We start from the raw sequence: 21,667 nt of genomic DNA, 5'->3' as shown, positions 1-21,667 counted from the left end.
ATCGGGTTACCCATTTGCCTGCCACCTTATTATGGCGGACTAAATAAATAATACTTTAATCAACATTGTCTCTTTGTCTCTGTCTCTCTGTAGAGCTTCAACCAACCTATTTGGTACCACATGGAGGGGATGACATTAGATACTTTTCTTGAATTTGACTTGAATTATGTCAACACAATGATGTTCTAGTAAACAGATATAGTACGACACAACTTAGATGTAGCATCGGCAAAATTCGTAAAACCGATCACATCCGAATTAAGTACGCTATTCCAAATTATCAATATTTATTTATCACGCGATTATAATCTTTGCACAAACGTAATAACTTGTAATATCATATGACCTAATATATTCGTCAATTTGACACGTCGATTTACATGCACTTGCTTTCTCTGACGCGTGAATCTATAACGACGAATAGCGTTGAATGGCGCGATAGGGAGCTATTTCTATTGGTTGTGTAAATCGGCAGTAATCGGTTTTATTTTCATTCCATTGCATTTTCCGATGCTACATCTAATTTGTGTCTTACTATATGTCATTAACGCGCAAAAAGTGAAGACTAGAAAACGTCCTAATTGGGACGTTTGACTAGTCGTTGTCATCATAATTATGCCAGTAATACGTTATAATACATCATAATTATGTAGTAATACGTTTTGCGTAATTAAAAAATCTAGTTATCCCTTTTACTTATTGTTTTTATCAAGCTATCCTTTTTACTTATAACGAAATGTAAAATAAACGGTCACTGGAGCGGCACACTTTTTTCTGTTGTTTAGTATGGGTATAACATATCTGTTTATTAGAATATCATTGCGTCAACGTGAAATATATTAATATCGATTTAAATATCGAATATTGTTATAAAATACCTTTTTCTCCAGCTCGCGTACTCTCGATTGCAATTGCTCGACGTTGTGCGAGTCGTGCGGCGACCGCTGCGCGTTACGGAGCTGGGCGAGCGCGTCGGCGTGCGCGCGCTCGGCGTCGGTGCGCGCTCGTTCGGCCTCGCGAAGACGCCTCGACAGGACGTCCGTCTCACCACCGCTCGACATGTTGTAACTGCTCATTATCTGTATACACAAAGGTGAATAATTAAAATAAATAAATGCTGCTAGCATTCTTGCCATTCCACGCGGTCAAGATTTATACAGTAACTAGTTTTAGTTCATATTTGTATATATATTTAAGCATTTAATGTTGTTAATTCTTATGTTAATAAAAAAATAATTAAATAACATTACTTATAACTATGGACAGTCAGAGTAAGAAAACCGTCGTCAATTTTCAAATTCATTCCTGTATCAAGTCTTCAACTCTTAGTACATTTTGAATCTAAATATCAAAAAATTGCGACGCAATATGTCATTTACAATCGGTAAAGCTGAAGAAAACCTTCAGAGTAAGAAAACCGTTGTCAGTTTTCAAATTAATTCCTTTATCAAGTCTTCAACTCATAGTACATTTTGAATCTGAACATCAAAAAATTGCGACGCAATATGTCATTCACAATCGGTAAAGCAGATTATCGCTCATAATGAACACAATAAATAGATCTTAAGGTGACGAATCTTTTCTTACCCCGACTGTACATAACCTAGTAATATAAAACATGATAAAGATATTTTGCTCATCACCCGTTACAGCCGTATCGTGTTAGATATTTTGTCACGTCACAATTGTTTTTTTTTTTTTTTATTTGAATTAAGAACCTAAATATATTCCAATTTAAATTAAAACTAATGTCAAAATGACCGCGTGGGATTGTGGCAAGAACCCTTTCAGCTTTTTCAGTGGTCATATTATATCTTTAACCTTTTGCTTAACAGGTGGTAAAGTAAGTAAAGTAAAGCATTATGTCTTCTTCTTTCGAATGTTAAATTAATGTTGACTGAAAAGGAGACGGCTCTAATTATCAAAATACCTGTTAACAAGGATTGTATATCGATATAACTATCAAAATACCCAATCCTTGAAAAACGAAATAGATCAAAAAAATCCAAGAACCTTCTAAATTCAAAAAAAGAATAAAATTATCACGTCGGTTATAATTTTTTTTATTTTTCAATACTTCGTTATTTAGGTACTTATCAATGTAGAAATTTGGTTTTTTTTTTCGTTTAGGAGGAGTACATGTGGAAAATTTGAAAAAAATGATTCAAATTGAATGAATTTAATTTTCTTAAAATATGTCTATACCTCTTTAAGGCTTAATTAATTATTTGAAATGTATTTTTTTGTTATAATTTACTCTTACAATACAATCGTGTAAAAAATTTGTGTGTATACATTAAAAATGTATAATTATACCTTAATGTTTACTTTTCATTTATGAATAATTGAAATTTCACTGTCTTCTTTATTTACGAGTATATTTATTGAACACGTTCTATGTTCAAAATGTTATATTATTTCTTTTTTTATTTGAGAAAACAGATAACCAAAACAAATTTATTAAAAAGAACACAAATTTTCATACTCGTGCCATTGAGTCTCATTAAAAAAAATAAACAATTATTTTAAATAATGATGATAATGAAAAGTTATGGTAAGCCCTTGTTACAGTCGAGTGTGATAAACGAGGCCGCGTCACTGGTGTATGAATAATTTATCGATTTTCTGTTAAAATTTACTCGAACAGGTACATATTTGTCCTTCAACGGCTGACGTCATCGATAAAACCGATATGAACTAAGTAACCCATAAAACATCATGGAACCGTGGGGAGTCAAGAGGTGTTAACGCCGTACTAATGGCCATTACTTGCAATTTGAGAATTCGACGACAATTTCAAAACGATTGACGGATTGATACCTATCACAACATTACCAACATGGCAAACTTTTATGTATTTATTTAATATTACTAGCATAACGAACAAATAATTGGAAAATAACAATATATAATTATATTTATATTTATGAGGTGTTACCTTTTGTAGGTCAAAAGGTAAATATAATATAGGTCTCATAAATATATAGCGTACCTATAATAACTAAGATTTGTGTTGTGAAATAGTCAATGAACATAATATGAAATTATAAAAAATAGCAATTATTAAAAAAATATAACAGGCCGACAGCTTGAAACACAATTTAACTTACAACAAAATTTAAATTAATTTAGACTAAACAATTTTAACAGACAACAATTAAACAATCCATCGTTGAATTATTACAATGACATAACGCATATATTATATTACATACAAACTAACGTTTTATTGAATATCATCTTAAGAGAAGGCGTTTTCCTAGCAGTAGAAATTTACATATTGAATATTAAATAAAAACCTTCAAAATAATAAATTAAAATCGATAGAAGGCGTACAACGAACTCAACGCAGCCAAATATCGCTATTATACGTCGCCGTCTCGTCTCGAGCTGAGAAAAAGTGCGGTGACCTGCCCCCTCGGAGCTCCTTACAAAGGAGGGGAGGCCCCACAAAGCTTGGCAGACACTCCGGCGGCGGGAAATTGGGAAAGCAGCCAGCGACTACGCAATATGGCGCGCCTGAACAAATGTCTTTCATGCTTAAAGAAAGATATATTACGTCGCTTTTGGGCAGTACGGCAAAGAAACATTTGAAGCCAGCGTAATTATAGCCACATGCAAATTTAATTAGAGCCGTGAATGGGAGTTTATTTAGGTTATGAAATAACGTTTAAGCACTTAATGTGTATTCGTTTTGCATAAGTTTTATATTAGTATATAGATTTTCTTGTGAGTAATATTAGCCATTTATGATATCGGCAATGCGCCACCGACCCTGGGAACTAAGATTTTATGTCCCTTGTGCCTGTTTACACAGGCCCACCTTCTCTTTAAACTGGAACACAAAAATACTGATGGCAGCAGAATATCTGACGAGTGGCTATAATATATTTAGTACCAACAGGACTTTTTAAAATACGTCCATTGCTTCTAATGCTTTTATTACTCGCGACCCGCCCCGGCTTCGCAAGGGTGCCATATTGATACCAAATATTCTAAACATTTGTTTGTTTATGACATCACATTAGAAACATCTTAAATTATCAGTCTTTCTTTATTGCATTGTCTATGTATTATATACATACAAAAACCTTACTGTCGAATCACTATATCTATTAAAAAAAAAATCTTGCGTAGCGTAATTTGAAAGATCTAAGCATACATAGGGACAGACAGCGGGAAGCGATTTTGTTTTACACTATGTAATGATGATAATATTATTACAATTTATAAAATCTTAAGTGATGATAAATATGTTGAAAATAGACATAAAAACTGCTTTCCTATAATAACACAAGGGTATCGAGTATAATTCTTGGATGTATAATTAATGTTTAAATACAGAAATCTTAGGACAAAAGAAAAAAAAGCAACCGGTCTTATAGCTAATTAGTTATCTCTTCCAGACAACCTAATATGAGAGAGATTATTTAAAACACTCACAAGCAAGCCATAAACTTACATACAAATAAGAAAACACTAATAATAATCTCAATTTTCATTTCATCTAATTTAAATTTACACAAAAAATATTTACGCACTTATAATGATATCACATCTCATTTCATCTAACTGACATGCCAATGAGCATTATTATGTGTAAATATAATGTCCTTTGAGGCTACAATGAAAGTGTTTTTAGGAGAGAAATCCACTGACCCCAGGAATACTATAGAGTGAAAGTCAACGTCATTGGATGTCACGATTAGCATTGACTGGGCTACTGTCCATTGCATAACGGAATAATTAGACACGCATTACTCTTAACCCAGACCGCGTTCCATATTGTTCAGGTCAGGTTCCAGGGTTGATATCTTACTATGATAGAAAAACGCGCAGAGTTTCTTTCGCCTGTTCTTCTCAGATCAGGGTAGCGTTCTATTACGAGCTAGAGGTGGTGTATAATTTGACAATCTACAAGTGTAACGCTTCTACATATATTATATACTAGCTATGCTCGCGACCTCGTAAGCGTTTAAATTTAACAAAAAAACATCCCGTCCCGTTCGTTTTCTCTCACAATTCATCTCTTCTTTGATTTTCCTCCAACGCAAATCCTTTTCTATACACATAATAAAATTGAAGTGTCTGTTTGTAACATTAAAATAGCCCGATTTTACTCAATGCACGGTACATATACAAAAATAACATATTTTACATTTTGTGTCTGTCTGTCTATTTATACCAAGTAATCTCTTCTGGAACGGCTAGAACGATTTTGATGGCAGGTAACTACGAAATAAGGAGTAACTTAGGCTACACAGGCTCAGTAACGCTGCAATATCCAAATACTGCCACACTCTGTGGTCGTGTTGGGAGCCTTCTTCTAATGACTTAATATCTCAAAATCAGCTTCATACATAATTAGCTAGATAGCTCCAGCTTAGTTATAATGATATCTGTAAACTACACACAAACATTTTTGTTAAATTCAAACGCGCACTGAGTCGTGGGCACTGTTGTAATACACACATATCACTCACATATCTATAACACGCAAATGTTTTTAGATTACATCCTAGAAAAAGGCCTAAATGTATTTAAAAGATGAAGCGTACATTTTTAAAATTATTTAAAACATATATTCGAAGCTAAGAACAGATATAAAGTCTTCCAAACTCGAAATGGGAACATTTTAAACTACAATTAAAAGTAAAAACATAAAACTTGTAACAATAAAGGATTTCAATTTCGTCCTAACAGTGGAGTTGCGCCACAAGAAACGCGCGCGCTTCGCGAATCGTATATACCGTTTATTTCGGTAGAAAAGTCCGTAATGCTCCTCAAACTTTTGCTGGTTGCGACCCTTGGTAGTCAAAACCAAATAACAAACTCATTTGAAACACTATGTTGCTTCAGGTTAATAAAAGTACGTTCATTTTGAAATATATCAACGTTGAATTGCCAATTTATAGCCTTACATACATCATCATTATCATTATCATTACGTAGTACAAAACAAAGTCACTTTCTCTGTCCCTATGTCCCTTTGTATGATTAAATCTTGAAAACTACGCAACGGATTTTGATGAGGTTTTTTTTAATAGATAGGGTGATCCCGACGCAAAAACGACGGGGTGTTTCATTTTGACGTGTCTGTGTAAATGTGTATGTATCTGTCTGTACATAGTAGCTCCCAAACGAATGATCCGATTTTAATGCGTTTTTTTTTCGTTTGAAAGGTATAATAGCCGATAGTGTACTTAGCTATGTTTGGTCGAAATCGGTTCAGTTCTTCAAGGTTATCAGGTCGTTTGTTAGGTGTGATAGGATATTACACGCACAGTTTGCTGGCAAGTATACGTGGGATCTGACAATTGAAACACTAATGTCTTCTGGAACCACTGAGCTGATCTGCTGTTAGGGTTTGAAGATAGGAGACGTAACCCTGAACTGACTTTTAGTAAACCCATCCAGTTTGGGCTCGTTGTATTTATCTTAACTAGTTCTCTTTATGTTTCTAATTGGCGAGGACCTGATGCTGGAAACCTCTTTTTTTTTAATTTTTAATTAAATTTTTGTATGAATATATGGGCAATATAGTAAAGAAACACTGGTAATTTTAGAAGTTTCCAATGTGATTTCATAAATAAACAAACCCGTGCGAAACCGGGGCGGGTCGCTAGTATATAGATAAAGGAATGTCATCGCTGAATTTTTGTCCTGAAAAAGTTTCGGGGCGACCAAACAATGTTTCCACCGAGCCGTAAAAAATACGTACATTATTTCGTTGTTTATTCTGACGTTTGTAATTTTTATTAATGTTAAAGAAATAAAGGACTGTTCATGCTTTAGGGTGCAGTGCTCAAACAACGCACGAATAATTGCAACGAGGGAAACCTATTATTGTGAACCCATTAAAAAGTACGGTGTGCCACATTTGTTCAATGTGTGCAATCAAAAGTAGTCCTTATTCCATGAGCCGCAAGAAATAGTTTGTTATCCATCGCAACCCCTTTCATTTATCGGACAAAAGCCATAGCACTTTAGCGTTGTTAATTTGTAGAGCCCCACACTTACTAGTCAAGTTGAAAATTTATGGTACGGTTCAAATCAAACCACAAGCTGTTTGTCACAAATTATGTTAATAACGTTACGTTTTATGTAATTAACCGAATTAACTTTTGATGGTTAAGATAATTCTTTACAAAAAAAGCAATTAATATTGAAAAATATATTTTATGAGTTTTAAAGGAATACTTTCGAAGATATTTGCAGCGGTTTGTGTTGTCTAACGTGTCTGAACTTTGTACATTTTGTAGTATATTTGGTATCAGCATTTCGGGTCGCTAGTATTTTACAATGATAAGTAGAAGAAATTGTTTAGGACGAATTATTCTAAACTTAATTTTCTTATTAATTTTACTTCATATTTATTTATAGACTTTCTTTGATTATATAGTCTTTCAATAATCGTCCAATTGGATGTGACACGTGCTGCCCGTGTTAGCTACATAATTATTAACCATTGCCTTAATTTTTGATAGATAATAAAAATAGAGCTGTGATTGCCCATAGGTTAGAACGCGTGCATCGTAACCGATGATTGCGGTTTCAAATCCAGACAAGCGCAACTATATGTATTTGCTTAATTTGTGTTTATAATTCATCTCGTGCTCTGCGCTGAAGGAAAACATCGCGAGGAATCCTGCATGTGACTAATTTCATTGAAATTTTACCACATGTGCATTCCACCAAGCCGCATTGGAACAGCACGTAGAATATGTTCCAAAACCTCTCCTTAATGTAAGAGCAGGCCTTATCGCTGCAGTGGTAAATTTACAGGCTGTTACTTTACTTTACTTTAGATAATAAAATTACCAAAAAAGTCTAAAAAAGGTCTTCGAAGCGGAAACGACTTAATTACTAAGTTACCAAGTTCGGAACTACGTTTTAATCGACTTTCATGATATCATAGAAAGTATTAAAACATCAATTTCGTTAAGCTGGTAAGTTTTTACGCGGACGATACGAGCGAGCGCGGTGGATTCCGTAATATAAGTTCAACTGGGTGGCATATGTTGCTCACTTATTACCGATTTCCGTTTCTTGCACACTTTGTTCAGATATTGAGATAATTTAAAAATATTTTCCTCTTATTTATAACAAGAAATTTTGTAAAGAATTAGAAGAATTGCTATACTGCAATATTTTTTTTGTTTAATATGAGACACCAGCACGTACATTACTCTGATCCCAAAGTAGCTAAAGCAATTGTGTTATGTAAAATCAAAAGTAACGACGGAACCACAAACACCCAGACCCAAGACAACATAGAAGACTAATGATAATCTTCATCGACTCGCAATCGAATCCGGGGCCTCGGAGTGGCGTACCCATGAAAACCGGTGTACACACCACTCAATCACGGAGGTTGGTCAAATAATATATAAGTATTTTTAAAACAATAAAAAAACATCTGCTTTCAACCTTCCATTTGAAACCTTCCATTTAATTTTAATGATTTTGATCAACTTTACTAATATTGTTCTAGTACTTATACAAGTTACAAACCTATAGATATATACGCATGCGCGTTTTGGTTCTAACGCATTGAGGCTCTAGCACGCAAGCAAGCACAACTGGATTTTCACGTGCTCAATTTGTGTTTGTAATTCATCTCGTGTACGGTGGTTAAAAAAAACATCGTGAAGAGAGCCTGCACGTGTCTTATATCGACGCCACACATGAATGAAACGACACATGTGAATCATCCAACCTCTTTGGTAGCTTTATGGGTTGGTTCGGAAAGTAGATTCTGCTCAGATGAAATTAAAATATCAATTAACGAATTTAAAATGAAAATAATCCGTCATATATACTCTGAAACTTAAAAACATACTATTATATATCATCATACATCAAAAAAATTTTGTTATAAAACAATTTGCCAATAAAATCTTCGTATTTAAAAGCCTTCTATTTCTAGTATAGAGAATGAGAAGTGTTCTTTTAATATTCCTAACGCTTACTTTTGTAGTTGATGTGAATCAATCATCCTTTCAATTGCAATGGAAAGCTTTTGATGTATTCTTAAATATTAAAGGTCATTTAGGCGACCGTTGAACATCCACAGCCTTAATCTTTTTATAACTGTAATTTAGTTTTGAAGTGGGTAGAATAGGTGGATTTTAACTAAATATGTGCTCAAAAATAGATATATTCTCTTAAGTTTTTTTTTTTAATTCTTTTAACTAATAAATGTTAATTTGACTGGACTAAGGACTACCCAGGTATTAAATAATTGATTTGACTCAATCAGCCCTTACATTGTCAATGCTACCAATATTGGAAACTAAAATATAATTTCCCCTGTGCCTGTACTTACACTGACTTATTCTTTTTTCTTTAAGGAATAGGTTGGTGGACGAGCATATGGACCTCCCGATGGTAAGTGGTCACCATCACCCATAGACAATGACGCTTTAAGAAATATTAACCATCCCTTACATCGTCAATGCGCCACCAACTTTGGGAACTAAGATGCGTCCTTTGTGCCTGTAATTAAATTGGTTCACTCACCCTTCAAATCGGAACACAACAATACTACGTACGTACTGTTGTTTAGCGGTAGAATATCTGATGATTGGGTTTAACACAAAGCCTTACCATCCATTGACACTCTGACTACTCATACTTCAAGACAGAAAACAACATGACAATATAAAGAAATAAGAGGAATAAGTTCTAAGTCTTCTCTTTTAACGAGAAAAGAAACCTTTGTTCATCAGTAGGTTTTTATGGGCTGTTTTTTTATCACATAGAGTAGTAGCTAGATATGAAGTTATAAGATATTACTGCGTAATGTGACAGATAAATGAAAACATTGTGAGGATATCTGCACGTGGTGGATACGGGATGGTAATCTGCCACGTATAATGGAGCACCTGGAGATTGTTTTAGAGGAGGTATGGAGCCCAATATAAATGTAATTGTTAAAAAAAAATACTATTATATAATTATAAGTGTATAACCTAGTTAAACTAAGCTATTCAGTTCTTCCTCGTTGGGTATTGAATAAAAAAGGTGAAAGGATCGCCGGGAATTCAAAAATATAATAGTCATCTTCACCAACGATTTCACGTTGATTGGTTACAGCAATACATTCAGTAGTATGCATGTATGCATGCATGCATGCATATTATTGAGGCACAAAAAATCTGTACTACATATAGAGTGAAAGTCAATTAATAATACTGAGTACATGAAAACTTATAAGTACTTGCCCGCATTTGAAGCCACGATCTTTCGTTAAAAGTGAAGCGTTCTATCTACTGGGTCACTCGACCCTTAAATAAAATATCTTTAAAATGCAAAATAAAAATGATTCAATTAATTTATTCATTACGTTCTCGGTATTCTACGATAAAAGCTAAAATTACATGAAATTCGTCTACCTACATTTCTGAGTAATATAATATCTTCAGTACGCCCCCTCTTTATTTCTAGAATAGATTTAAGTAGTTCTAGTAAATATATGATTAATATAATAAACTAGTTGCTCCGGCTTAGCCCACGTTAACCTTTACTGCTCCGGGTCCGTGGGCCGAAGATTTTTTTACAGAATACGTAGGTAGTTAAGATGGTGCTATTTGATAGTATATGGTCATCATTGCCCATAGACATAAAGGCTGTCAGTTCTTCCTTATACTAACGTGCCGCCAACCATGGAAACTAAAATGTAAAGTCACTTGTAGTTAGTCTGGCTCATTCGCCCTTTGAACCGAAACGCACAATATTCCTGCTTAGAGGTTGAAAATGTAATGAATAGTAATAAGTGAACCTAACCTACCCTATAAGCTTTCTAACGCAATAAGATAAGTTTAACTCTATATCCAGAGATGAAGAAACAAAGCTATATATAAAATAACTGGAATATAATATAAATATAACTGAAAGCCTGTTCCGTCATGTCCCCTTTGAATTTTGACACAAATGCAACAAACTAGGAATAAACAACAACAACAGCCTGTAATTTTTCCACTGCTAAGGCCTCCCTTTTTAGGAGAAGGTTTGGAACATATTCCACCTCGCTGTCCCAATGCGGGGAACGACAATGCCACATCTGTAACGTGGCAGAATTTCTATGAAATTGGACTCATGCAGGTTTCCTCAAAATGTTTGCGAAGGAATATCAGGATTCAAACTTTAACTTTTCCTTTTTGGGCGACATGCATATTTAACTACAAATAGAGTGTTCCCTTTATTACAATAATTTTAACCCTCTTTTTACTACAAGTAAAAATATGAGTTTGCTTATACAAGATGAAAAATAAACTCCTGTACTATACCCTGCACGTGGCTCGTTTGAAACAAGCCTTGAACTATGGTATTTCCGATAAATAATAATTCACCGATGTTCATCTATCGGCGTTTCTTTCTCCCGATCTGTGTTTTGTAACATAATATTCAGCTTTAAGTAATATTTTTTAGGTTTTTCTGTCAAATAGAGTTGGTAGCTTCATACCATTTATGGTACGTAAACGCGTTCTCCATATGAGCTCATTCTGAGCGATTTTATCATAATTGTCAATGGAAGAAATGAAGTACAGATCGAACTTCTGTGCTTGGGCATAGATACACATTATAATATCTTCAACGTTGCTATATACGAAATTTGCTGCCAATATTCAAATAGCCAATAACGAATTAGCCAATGTTTAAACGCATAATTCATATTCGGACAAAACAGCCATGCAACTCTTGGATTGTCTTGAACAGTGAGATCTACACCTTAAACATACTTTGACGCCCATACAACTTGCCCTTAAAAAGGTGGTACCAGACAAATATAACATTAAAAACTTATCTAGAATTTGAAGAGGAAAATAAATTTGATTTTCTGATACTAGACATTATCATAATCATCACTATAATATTTTATTTAGATCAGAATCAAAATCAAAACTGTATTCAAGTGGGCTTTTACGAGCACTTTTGAATCGTCATTTAACAATTAAGTGAAGCTACCACAGGTTCGGAAAGCAGATTCTACCGAGAAGAACTGGCAAGAAACTCAGTAGTTACTCTTTTTCGACATTTAAAAAAATATAATAATTTAAATACAATTATATATGTATGTAATGCGAAAGAGCAAACAGACATTATATAGCTTTTTGAGATACGATAGCAGCATTTTTCTTCTGATAATAGTTTACTGACATACAAACTCTTTGGAGTAACCTCGCGTTCCCTCTCACCGGATGGTTCATCTCTGAGTGAGGGATCATCGTTACATTCGATCAATCATATCAGACGCGAACGAGTTAAAAGCGATAGGATTTTACCGAGCTTTCCGAGTTATATTTATAGACTCCCTATAAATACAATCGGTTACATAAAAAATTCAATACTTCAAACGATATCTTATAAAATTTAACTACTATATATTTAATATTAATTAATTATTTATTATATAATAGCAAAACAAATACAGATTAAACAAGCAATTTAAAGAACATTTTGCTGATGCCAATTTTTCATTTTTGCTTAACAGATTTTTCGCTCATACCGATGGCAAATTAAAAAAAAACTACTATTATATTCAATGCAATAGATGAGGTAAACTACATTCAAATTATTTCCATGACTGTAAGGAGTCAACCTGTATACTTGAAGTTGAATAAGCATGCTTTTAATCAAATATAGAAAGAAGACTATTGGTGAATAAACACCAACTTTTATGGTCTTCTGTTAAACTTTAAATGATTTTAGGAAAACAGCGCTCAGCTGTTTTCCTATCGACCACAAAATTACACAGCTAGAAGTATAAACCACTTCTTACCATCAATATACCGCCAATGAGAACTTAGGTGTCCCATGTGAATATAACAGCACTGGCATCATTATTTAAAATAAAGAACCGCAGCAATTGAATCATTTAAGCAAATGGACCTATTGTTGGGAGATGTATTCATGAAAACCCAACAACTAGCTGTCTATTATGTAAATACAGTACTCAAAATTTACTGTTAACTGTTAACTATCCAAAGCCCCGCTGCGGCCGAGTTTGGCAGCGACATCGCGTGCGTGCAACTGTATTGAATATTTCACTACCGAGCCAAGAGTACAACGACCGTTTTTATTTGCCTAGTTTTTGTGTAGCCAATACATACAGCGTTTTTGTTCTGCTTGCTCTATTGCTGCGAAAATTGCGCCTTTTTTTTTCAATGTTCTCGTTGAAACAAATGAAATATTTCTTGATTGCAATGCGTAAGCTGACAGCGCAAATGTTCACAAAAGATTTGTAGACTAGAATTATTGTGTCTTGATTTTGAATCATTACTTTTATTAATAATATTTTTATGTTTGATGACTGGTTGTTTTAGTACCATAAATGAATGTTAATAGGTTTTTATATGTATGCCTATTGGTTAAGAGCAGTGGAATAGTGGAGACATTGTGGATTGAAGAAGTTCTCATGCGTAGATTTGGAGTAAAAAATGACCATGAGAAAAACTACATAACTTTAGCAGATTAAATTTGCTCATTTACTATTTACGATATGTGTGTTCTTTTATAATATAGGTAGACCAAATGGACTACCTGACTTTGCAAGAAACCACCGCCCATAGATATTGACGTAGTAGGAAATATCAACCATTCCTTACACTGCCAATGCACCACCAACCTTGGGAGCTAAAATGTTAAGTTATGTACCTTGTGCCTTTAAGTACTCACTTCTCTTTAAACCAGAACACATTAATGGTTAGTATTATTATTTGGTGATGGAATATCTGATAAGTGGATGGTACGTAGTACGTACCTAGAGCCATCTCAACCAAATTTTATAAAAATAAATGTTTATTCTCCATGAAAATGTTTAGTATTTTCATACAGGATACGCTTATCAAATAACACATACAAGTAAGTGCTTAAAAAATGTAATTAAAACTTTAAAAAAAAAAACAATAACAAAAAATAAAAGGAAACTAAAAAAGCCACAGTGGCAGAAAATATAATACAAAAACAAAAACGAATCAGCGTCCAGCCTGATCTTAAGTTGTAAATAACTGATGGCATTGAATGCTTTTGGGTCGTCGTTTTAAACTAAAGCAATTTGAAATAAAAAATACAAAATGGCTGTTGTTTATAAAACAAATTATTTCGAAAATAACTTAATCCACTCGTCTGTTTAGCGGTTACGTCGCAAGGTTTTGTAAGAAGTTTCGTGAAACGTTTCAATTTAATATGTACGTTTAATATGACGAAGAATTTAGACAAATTGTAATATTGGATATATTTAGTGACGTGGTAAATAATGTTGAATTAAATTAATCAAAATTAAATGGAATTACACTGTGATTTGGTGTTATACTTGATTTAACAATGACCCTTAGAATAATAGAAGCTTTCGATATTATGATGATAATGATAAAAAGTTCCTGGAGTCAGAGTTGAGGAGCAGAAGATATTATGGCGCACAAATGTCTAATAAAACTTCTCTCACCTTCTCACCGCAGTCTAGACGCAGATACAAAGCCCTTACATGTCCCAAGGTACGAAAAGGTTGCACAAATAATCTTGAAACTTGTAACTTCCAATGCAAGGCTTCTGCCGTGGAGCCCGAGGGAGACACGAGACCGGCCTTACGGTGAGCAAACCTGCCCTCAATAAAGAAGACAAAACCGTCCTACATTACTATTCATAAACAATGTACGAATATGTTACAAAAGAATAACTGACATAATGAATGAGGTCATATAATTTTTCTTTCAAAAAAGGTTATCATGCACATTAGCCATTTCCAAGTATATCGACCAAGTTATAAGTAGATCAGATTATATAGATACCAACGTCAGCCGGTACGTGAACCAATTATTAAATATACGACCGCTCTCATGACGGCAAATCAGATAGGACTTTTTCCAAGTGGTTATTCATATTTTAATAAAAAAAAAGTAGTTTTTCAACATTCGCAGATATTATTTGAGGGAGGTATTCGGCAACATTCCTGTACACTTATATCGATAAGGGGAAGTCTGGAAATGTCCTGACTAGGTTTGACCACTTCCTTTACACCAATCCATTCTGGATTCGTAGGTAAACATGTGGTGGATACATATTTACTTGGTGGTAAAACTTTGTACAAGCACGTCTGAATTGATACCACCCACTCATTAGATATGCTATTGACAAACACCAGAACTCTTTATTATTGTGTTCCGGTTCGAAGGGTGAAGGGTGAGTGAGCCAGTGTATCTACAGGCACGAAGGAAATAACGTCTTAGTTCCTACAGTTGGTTGTGCAATGGATTGATTAATATTTCTTATAGAACCATTGTACATGACCATTGACCATCAGGTGACCCATTTGCTCAGCCACCATACTATATCATGAAAAAATACGGCACATGATGGTTTCAAGATATTTTAATTTCAACCATCATAAATACAAATTAATTATATAAAATTCAGTGATGCCCCATAATACATGCTTTTTCCAGCAACCAAGCCATCTCTCCTCGTAAATCTAATTGTGATATTGTTAAGAGTCATCTCTCATTATAATTTCGATATAATTTTTACTCGTCTCGAGGTTTCTTCAAGAAATACTTAATCCGCGCTCTTAGAGACAGACTTTGTGATAAAAGTACTGAGGACAGTTCCTTTTATAATTAGGTAGGCACTTGGATTGAAAAAAAAAACGTCGTATCAGGCACGCATATCTGTGTTCAGCTTAAACGTATATATAAATAATTATAATAATTACGCTCAATAATAAAATATCGATTAAAAATCACATTTTTAATATACCTGTATATTATTTTTGCACCTATGGCAGGGTCTTATAATTCAATGTTTTATTTCCTCTGTATAATATGTCAAGCTATAAAATTATAAATGTGAATACTTTTGTGTATGTTTGGATGTTTGTTACGATTACGCAATACCGGATAGTGCGATCTGTATGAAATTTGGAATGAAAATAGCCTATCTAACTTAACACTTAGGCTACCCCTCATAAACGTGAGAAGCCGCGTTTGGATACTAGTACTAAAATAAACAATTAAATTATTAATACTAGATATTCACATCACGACAAATATAAATGTAAATAATAAAATGAAAAACATTTAAATATTTAAATATGAACATAACATCCAATATGGCGACCGATAAAGATAGGCCTACACTTAATTTTTATTAATATTATTTCAGTGTGGAATAATGCGGCATAATAAAATGAACGTTACACGATAAATATATATTTGATATTGATTTTAATTTTGGAATATTAATATTGATTATATAATGAAATTAATATAACAATATATTTAAATAGTTGTTACTAGTTCTTTTTTTTTTATTTCGATCCTTCAAGGGTCATTTACATGAATTTAATTTTAATAATTAATAAAATAGTTATTGTTATCCAACATTAATAATTTATATTCTAAAAATAGCAGTGTAATTTTATACATTGATACGCTTTTCAATTAATTAATATTCAATTCAATTCTTAGTTTAATGACTTAATATTAAAACGCGTACTCAAATTTGACGTTTATCATGACTGTCACTAAAATCTCTTTTTTTTTTAAAAGTAGGCAACGATCCTATATTGAAAATCCGTGAGGAATTAAGTTTCTTGCGGTAGTAATTACTCAACTTAGCCTGCACGCTAAAAGGTATTTAAAATAACCCTTTCGTATGTAGTGAACGTAAAGTTAACTCTATCGACAAATGCAATAACTGACGTAAATAAGTACTTAAAGTCGCCACGAAAAAAATGTTAAGTCCCGCTTATGAGTAATAAGAACTTAGTACAATGAAAGTAAAATATATCAATATTTATTAGTCTTATTACTTTAACTTGAGTCTTATGACGATTGTGATGTTTTGAGACGTGTATCGTCGTACTAAGAAGTCAAGTTAGGCATATTAGAAATTAACTAAGTTATTATGTGATAAAGTTTTTTCTAATTTTTTTTTAATTGAGTATTTTTCCTTTTCTTAAGGCTACTTAACAGGTATCAGTCGCCCATGTTTAATAAATAAAATCGATAAATTATTCATTTTATATTATTGCGTGCGAATTAAAACGCATTGCGCTATCAATATTCCATATAATATAAAGTAAGCGTTGGAAATATTTTTAGTAAAACTGTAAAATTTAATTCCAAAAAATTCCGTACAAAAATAAGTGTAAAATACATAATGAATTATTTTTTGGATATGTAGGTATTATAATAAATGAATAACTACCACGCTTTTTACTATTAGCACTGAACGTGTTCTAAGAACTGAACCAGTATAAAATAGGTCATGAATCAATGTAAGTGGGGTAAGAACAGAGAAAGTAACCGTTTAAATTAAATCAATATTTAATATTGAATATGACAAACATAACGACGACCTTCGGCTGTGTTAGACACAAATGTCAAAGCCATTAAATATTTAGAAGACTATCTAAAACAATAAGCTGCGTGATCAATAAGCCCCGCTCACATGCCAGCCTCAACGGGCCCAACGGCTCACTGTTGACAGGCGCGAGGCTACACATTCATCGCCATATTTTGTTCAAATAGCCCAAACACACCCCTCGACTTCATTACAACGATACTCAATAAAAGCGCTCAATTTCAGAAGCTACAGATAACGACTCGATCGATAAAACCTCACTCGTGTGCATTTCGAACGTTTTCATAACTCGTCGCGAAGGTGGAATATCGAGAAACAATTGATTTTCCGCCCCCACAGCGGGTGCGTATAAACGTACTCACGTTAGCGGCAGTCCTCGAGTGCGTTACATGGGCTCCAAGGTTCACTGCACCGACGACGTTACTGGTCGTAACGGATGCACCTTCTCGCAGCCACCGTCCCGAACTTGCGTAACATTTATATAACGAGGCACATAGCGACCGCGATCACAGCCGTTCGGTCAGAGGCGGGCTCGCGCACAGCTCGGGAGACCGCTCTGTCCTGCCATTTTGGATTCGACAGAGGCGTCCGGAGCGAGTCGCGCGGCAGGGGCTCCTCGCGCGCGGGTTTCGACTTTGCCGTTGGATTTCGAGCGTGCTTTTCTGTTAAAATCGGGATGTCACGGAGCTACGTTCGGAGGGAAAATAAAAAAGTGTGTATCGGTCGGGCGGAGCGGTCGGCCGGCTGCGAGTGGCACATGCCGCTCGATACACGGGCGCGTGCGCGAGGCGCGGCGCCGCGTGACGTCACGCGCCGCGCGCCGCCGCGCTGTCGCCGTCGTCTCCTCAATGGACCACCGCTACCGTTCTACCACTCCACGTTTGACGCGCACACCATTATTATTTAACTGACGCTACTCTACCATATCGCACTAGTTAACGACCCTTTAAAGAGGTCGTTTGTTGAGATTAATCGATCATACCTTAAGGAATGCAACGCTTTCCGTACCTTGCAACAAGTATTTGTAATTTAATTATTAAACGGTATCAACTTCGTAACGCAATAAACAACCATTATATAGGTTACCGCTTTCCGCTTTCATTGAAAACGGGTAGTTACATGAAACGATTTTGCAGCAACGTAAAATCTCGGTACGCAAATGCATGCTCTTCTAATAAGAGAGGTTGGAGCCCCCATTGCTGTGCCACTTGACATCGCTAGAGTTCACCAACCCATACAGATCGGAGAAAATTCTACTTACTCTATAAAATTCTGTCGCGATCGTATCGGAAAGATATCATCAACATTTTAAATTCATTGAGTTGTAAAAGTTAAAACATGGATTCGAGACTTTAATAAGAAAAAAATGTTCAAAACATAAACATTTTAGTTAAAGATAAATATTTAAGTCAATTTAAAATAACCAAAAAACCGTTACAGTTACATTAATAACTCTCATATTTTCCTAGTCATTCTGTGATTTCTTTAAAAATCGATTTGAATTAAAAGCACCTCACCTGATCATCGTTAATATAACGTACACATTGTTCCCCGTCGCCATTAGTGGTACCACTCTCAACGTCATTAGAACAATTTTCCAAGACATCCGGTGTTTTTAAATGAACATCATTTAAATCCTCTGTTTGAACGGAAACATTTTTGGTAACAAAATCGATTTTCACTTCATTATTTACATCGATAATTGTATTCGTAACATTTTTACAACTATAGATATTTCTAGAACTAAAACAGAGTATATATTGATTTAATAGATCTGAACACGTTTTTCGATTGGTGCAACAAAATAATTTCATTGCTATTATAATTAGGATTAGCGCAAGGGTTGGTGAAATGAATTAGGTACGTGAAATGTGACGGTTTCAATTTTGGTTTATCAATTGCCAAAACATATCAAATGATAAAAAATCCAATAATATTACTAATATAGATTTGGTAGATATTGATAAATTATTAATAGGAATCATTTTCATTGATTTCATGGTTCCGTAGTGAAATTAATAAACATCGTAATTTACGATTGAAAGCAATTATTAAATACAGTTTATTTTATTAATATCATTTTTGGGTATGCAGATATAACCCAGAGAAACGAATTTCGATGAACGAGGTACTGACTAATAATATATTTGAAATATATTACATTAAAATTAAACATGTAATTAATTAAAGGTTTTTAAACAAAACACAATACTATAATTATATGTTTATTATATATTTACAAAAATACATGTCATTTATAGTTATGGTTACAATATTTATAAATTGTGTCAAAATATTAACAAACAAAAAAATAACAAGAAAACGCTTTTAAATACTAAGCAGTCACAATAGAAAATTAAAAAAATATTTTTATATATGGTAACATTACACAGAATAAATATATTTTTAAAACCAATAGGTACCCTGGACACCATTATACAATGTAGATAATATATTATTAAATCTAAAATTAAATGTCTACGTCTATACTTGCTAAATTTCAAGCGATGTAAATTTTATTAAAGCTATATATTCAACCTTTCCTTGAAAAGTTAAAAAGAGGAATCATATTATTTAAAAAAAAATAAGGCATGTATGTGATTATTGTTCTATAAATTGTAAAATGATTTAAGGTTTGAGCTTGTATTTAAAAAAAAACGATTGGACTTATTTTTATTGTCAAGGATTTCTACAATATAAATACTAGCGAATTTATTACATATAACTTTGTCGTATGTATTTCAAAGACATCGCTTGCCAAATTTCTCGTCGAGCCTGCCAAATTGCCTGCAGGCCTAATACACACGTACAACACTTAAATTTTTCGTTAACTTTGATATTCGATAAGAATTTAATGTAACAAAAACATTTTGATCTTTTCTTATTATGTCAAAAGTAACAGATAACACAAAATAGACGAAAGATTATTGCTTAAATCCTTTTTATTTCATTTAAAAATCGAATTCAACAATTCAAAAATTTACACCAACACCGATATAGGAATAACACACACAATTAATTACACTTTTTTTTATTTAGTTACTTGTTTAAATATTTTTTAATTTAATTGTCAACAGATATCGAAACTGCAGCCTTATTATTCTGTGAAAACCATGCAGCGTTTTCCAACTAGCTATCGAGCTTCGCGTTCTAATTGGTTAAAAAAAAACTATTCAATTTTTTTATACGGGTTACAAAATTAGGTCCCCACGTGTGGATCAACGAAATTAGATATCTTTAAAAAAATATTAGAAATTTCTTATAAAGTTTTAAGTACTTTTTCTTATTATAACACGACGGTTATATATGACTAAATGGTCGAAATTAATATTGTTGGTCAATAAAAGTATTTGTATACTGTTGGCTAAGGCTAAAAGTCCAAACAACAAGGCCTGCTTGTAGGAGGAAGGCTTAAAAACCGCGTCACATCATGTCGACCGCACGACGATTACGAAACAGCCAAGAGATTCGATTATCGAAACAACCCTGTGGTTTACGTCCGAGACGATCAAAGTCTTTAGACCTTACAAGCAAAACTAAGCCCTAAATTAATAGATTATAGTACATATTTGGTTGTATACATAACGTGAAACACGGTATCAAAAAAAAAGTAATTCTAGAAACCGTTGTTTAAATATTAGTATCTTTTTCCTTCTCTGTAACTTTCTCTTAACATATGCCTTTTCTGGCAGTTTTTTGTAAGATTTTTGGTTAGAATTTTGAAGTATTTACGAGCAAATGTTCCACGTTATGGTAACTTAACAGCATTATATACTTACACATTGAAACTACCGGTAGTATACTGCTATAAGTCTTTATATTCTCTAAAAGTAAAAAAAAACTACTAAGATTCCAAATCAGAACCGTCACTTTATAGAGTAAGTGCGGTAGTCTGTTATGAAAGAACATAATCAAGGTTAGGATAGTATCTTTATTTTAAGTTTTACGACATAGCGTGAAACAAAAATCATTTAAGATTTTTTTCTTGATATTTTAATTATTTTTAAAGGAATTAAAAAAACAACAATCACAATACCAATTATTAAAAGAGTTAACATTCTAAAATAACAATATTTACAGAGTAATTATTATTTACAGAATAGGAAAGATGCAATATTTTTATTTTTGTGTTTATTTTAAACAACTTCATATAGTTCTCTAATTTATTGCAAAAAATATGGTTTCCAAATTTTAAATTTCAATTTTCGCGCGAAAACGGATCCATTTTTCGTATGACGTCACTCCTGTCTGTCACTGACCCATTGATCATACTTGTCCTCATTGGCTTTCATACTTATGCATT

The 21,667-nt window shown here is 33.4% G+C and overlaps 1 protein-coding gene across 9 annotated transcripts in view; it reads right to left on the bottom strand.

Annotated features, from left to right (window-relative positions):
- Window positions 1–18,113, bottom strand: part of LOC124533192 (RIMS-binding protein 2) — a 32,864-nt gene extending 14,751 nt beyond the window's left edge. For 8 of the 9 annotated variants that reach the window (XM_047108368.1, XM_047108371.1, XM_047108372.1 and 5 more), the window contains exons 1-2: window positions 17,727–18,113; window positions 879–1,079 (exon numbers count right to left, since the gene is read on the bottom strand). In XM_047108368.1, the coding sequence (XP_046964324.1) occupies window positions 879–1,076 (198 nt within the window). In that variant the 5' untranslated portion in view covers window positions 1,077–1,079; window positions 17,727–18,113. Of the gene's footprint in view, window positions 1–878; window positions 1,080–17,722 lie in introns of all 9 variants that reach the window. The other variant, XM_047108369.1, reaches the window with a different exon arrangement.
- Between the last annotated feature and the right edge of the window lie 3,554 nt (window positions 18,114–21,667).

Source organism: Vanessa cardui, chromosome 10 (genome assembly GCF_905220365.1).
Source record: "Vanessa cardui chromosome 10, ilVanCard2.1, whole genome shotgun sequence".
Lineage (NCBI taxonomy): Eukaryota > Metazoa > Arthropoda > Insecta > Lepidoptera > Nymphalidae > Vanessa > Vanessa cardui.
Note: the sequence above shows the minus strand (reverse complement) of the source record. Positions and strands in the feature narration are given on the sequence as shown.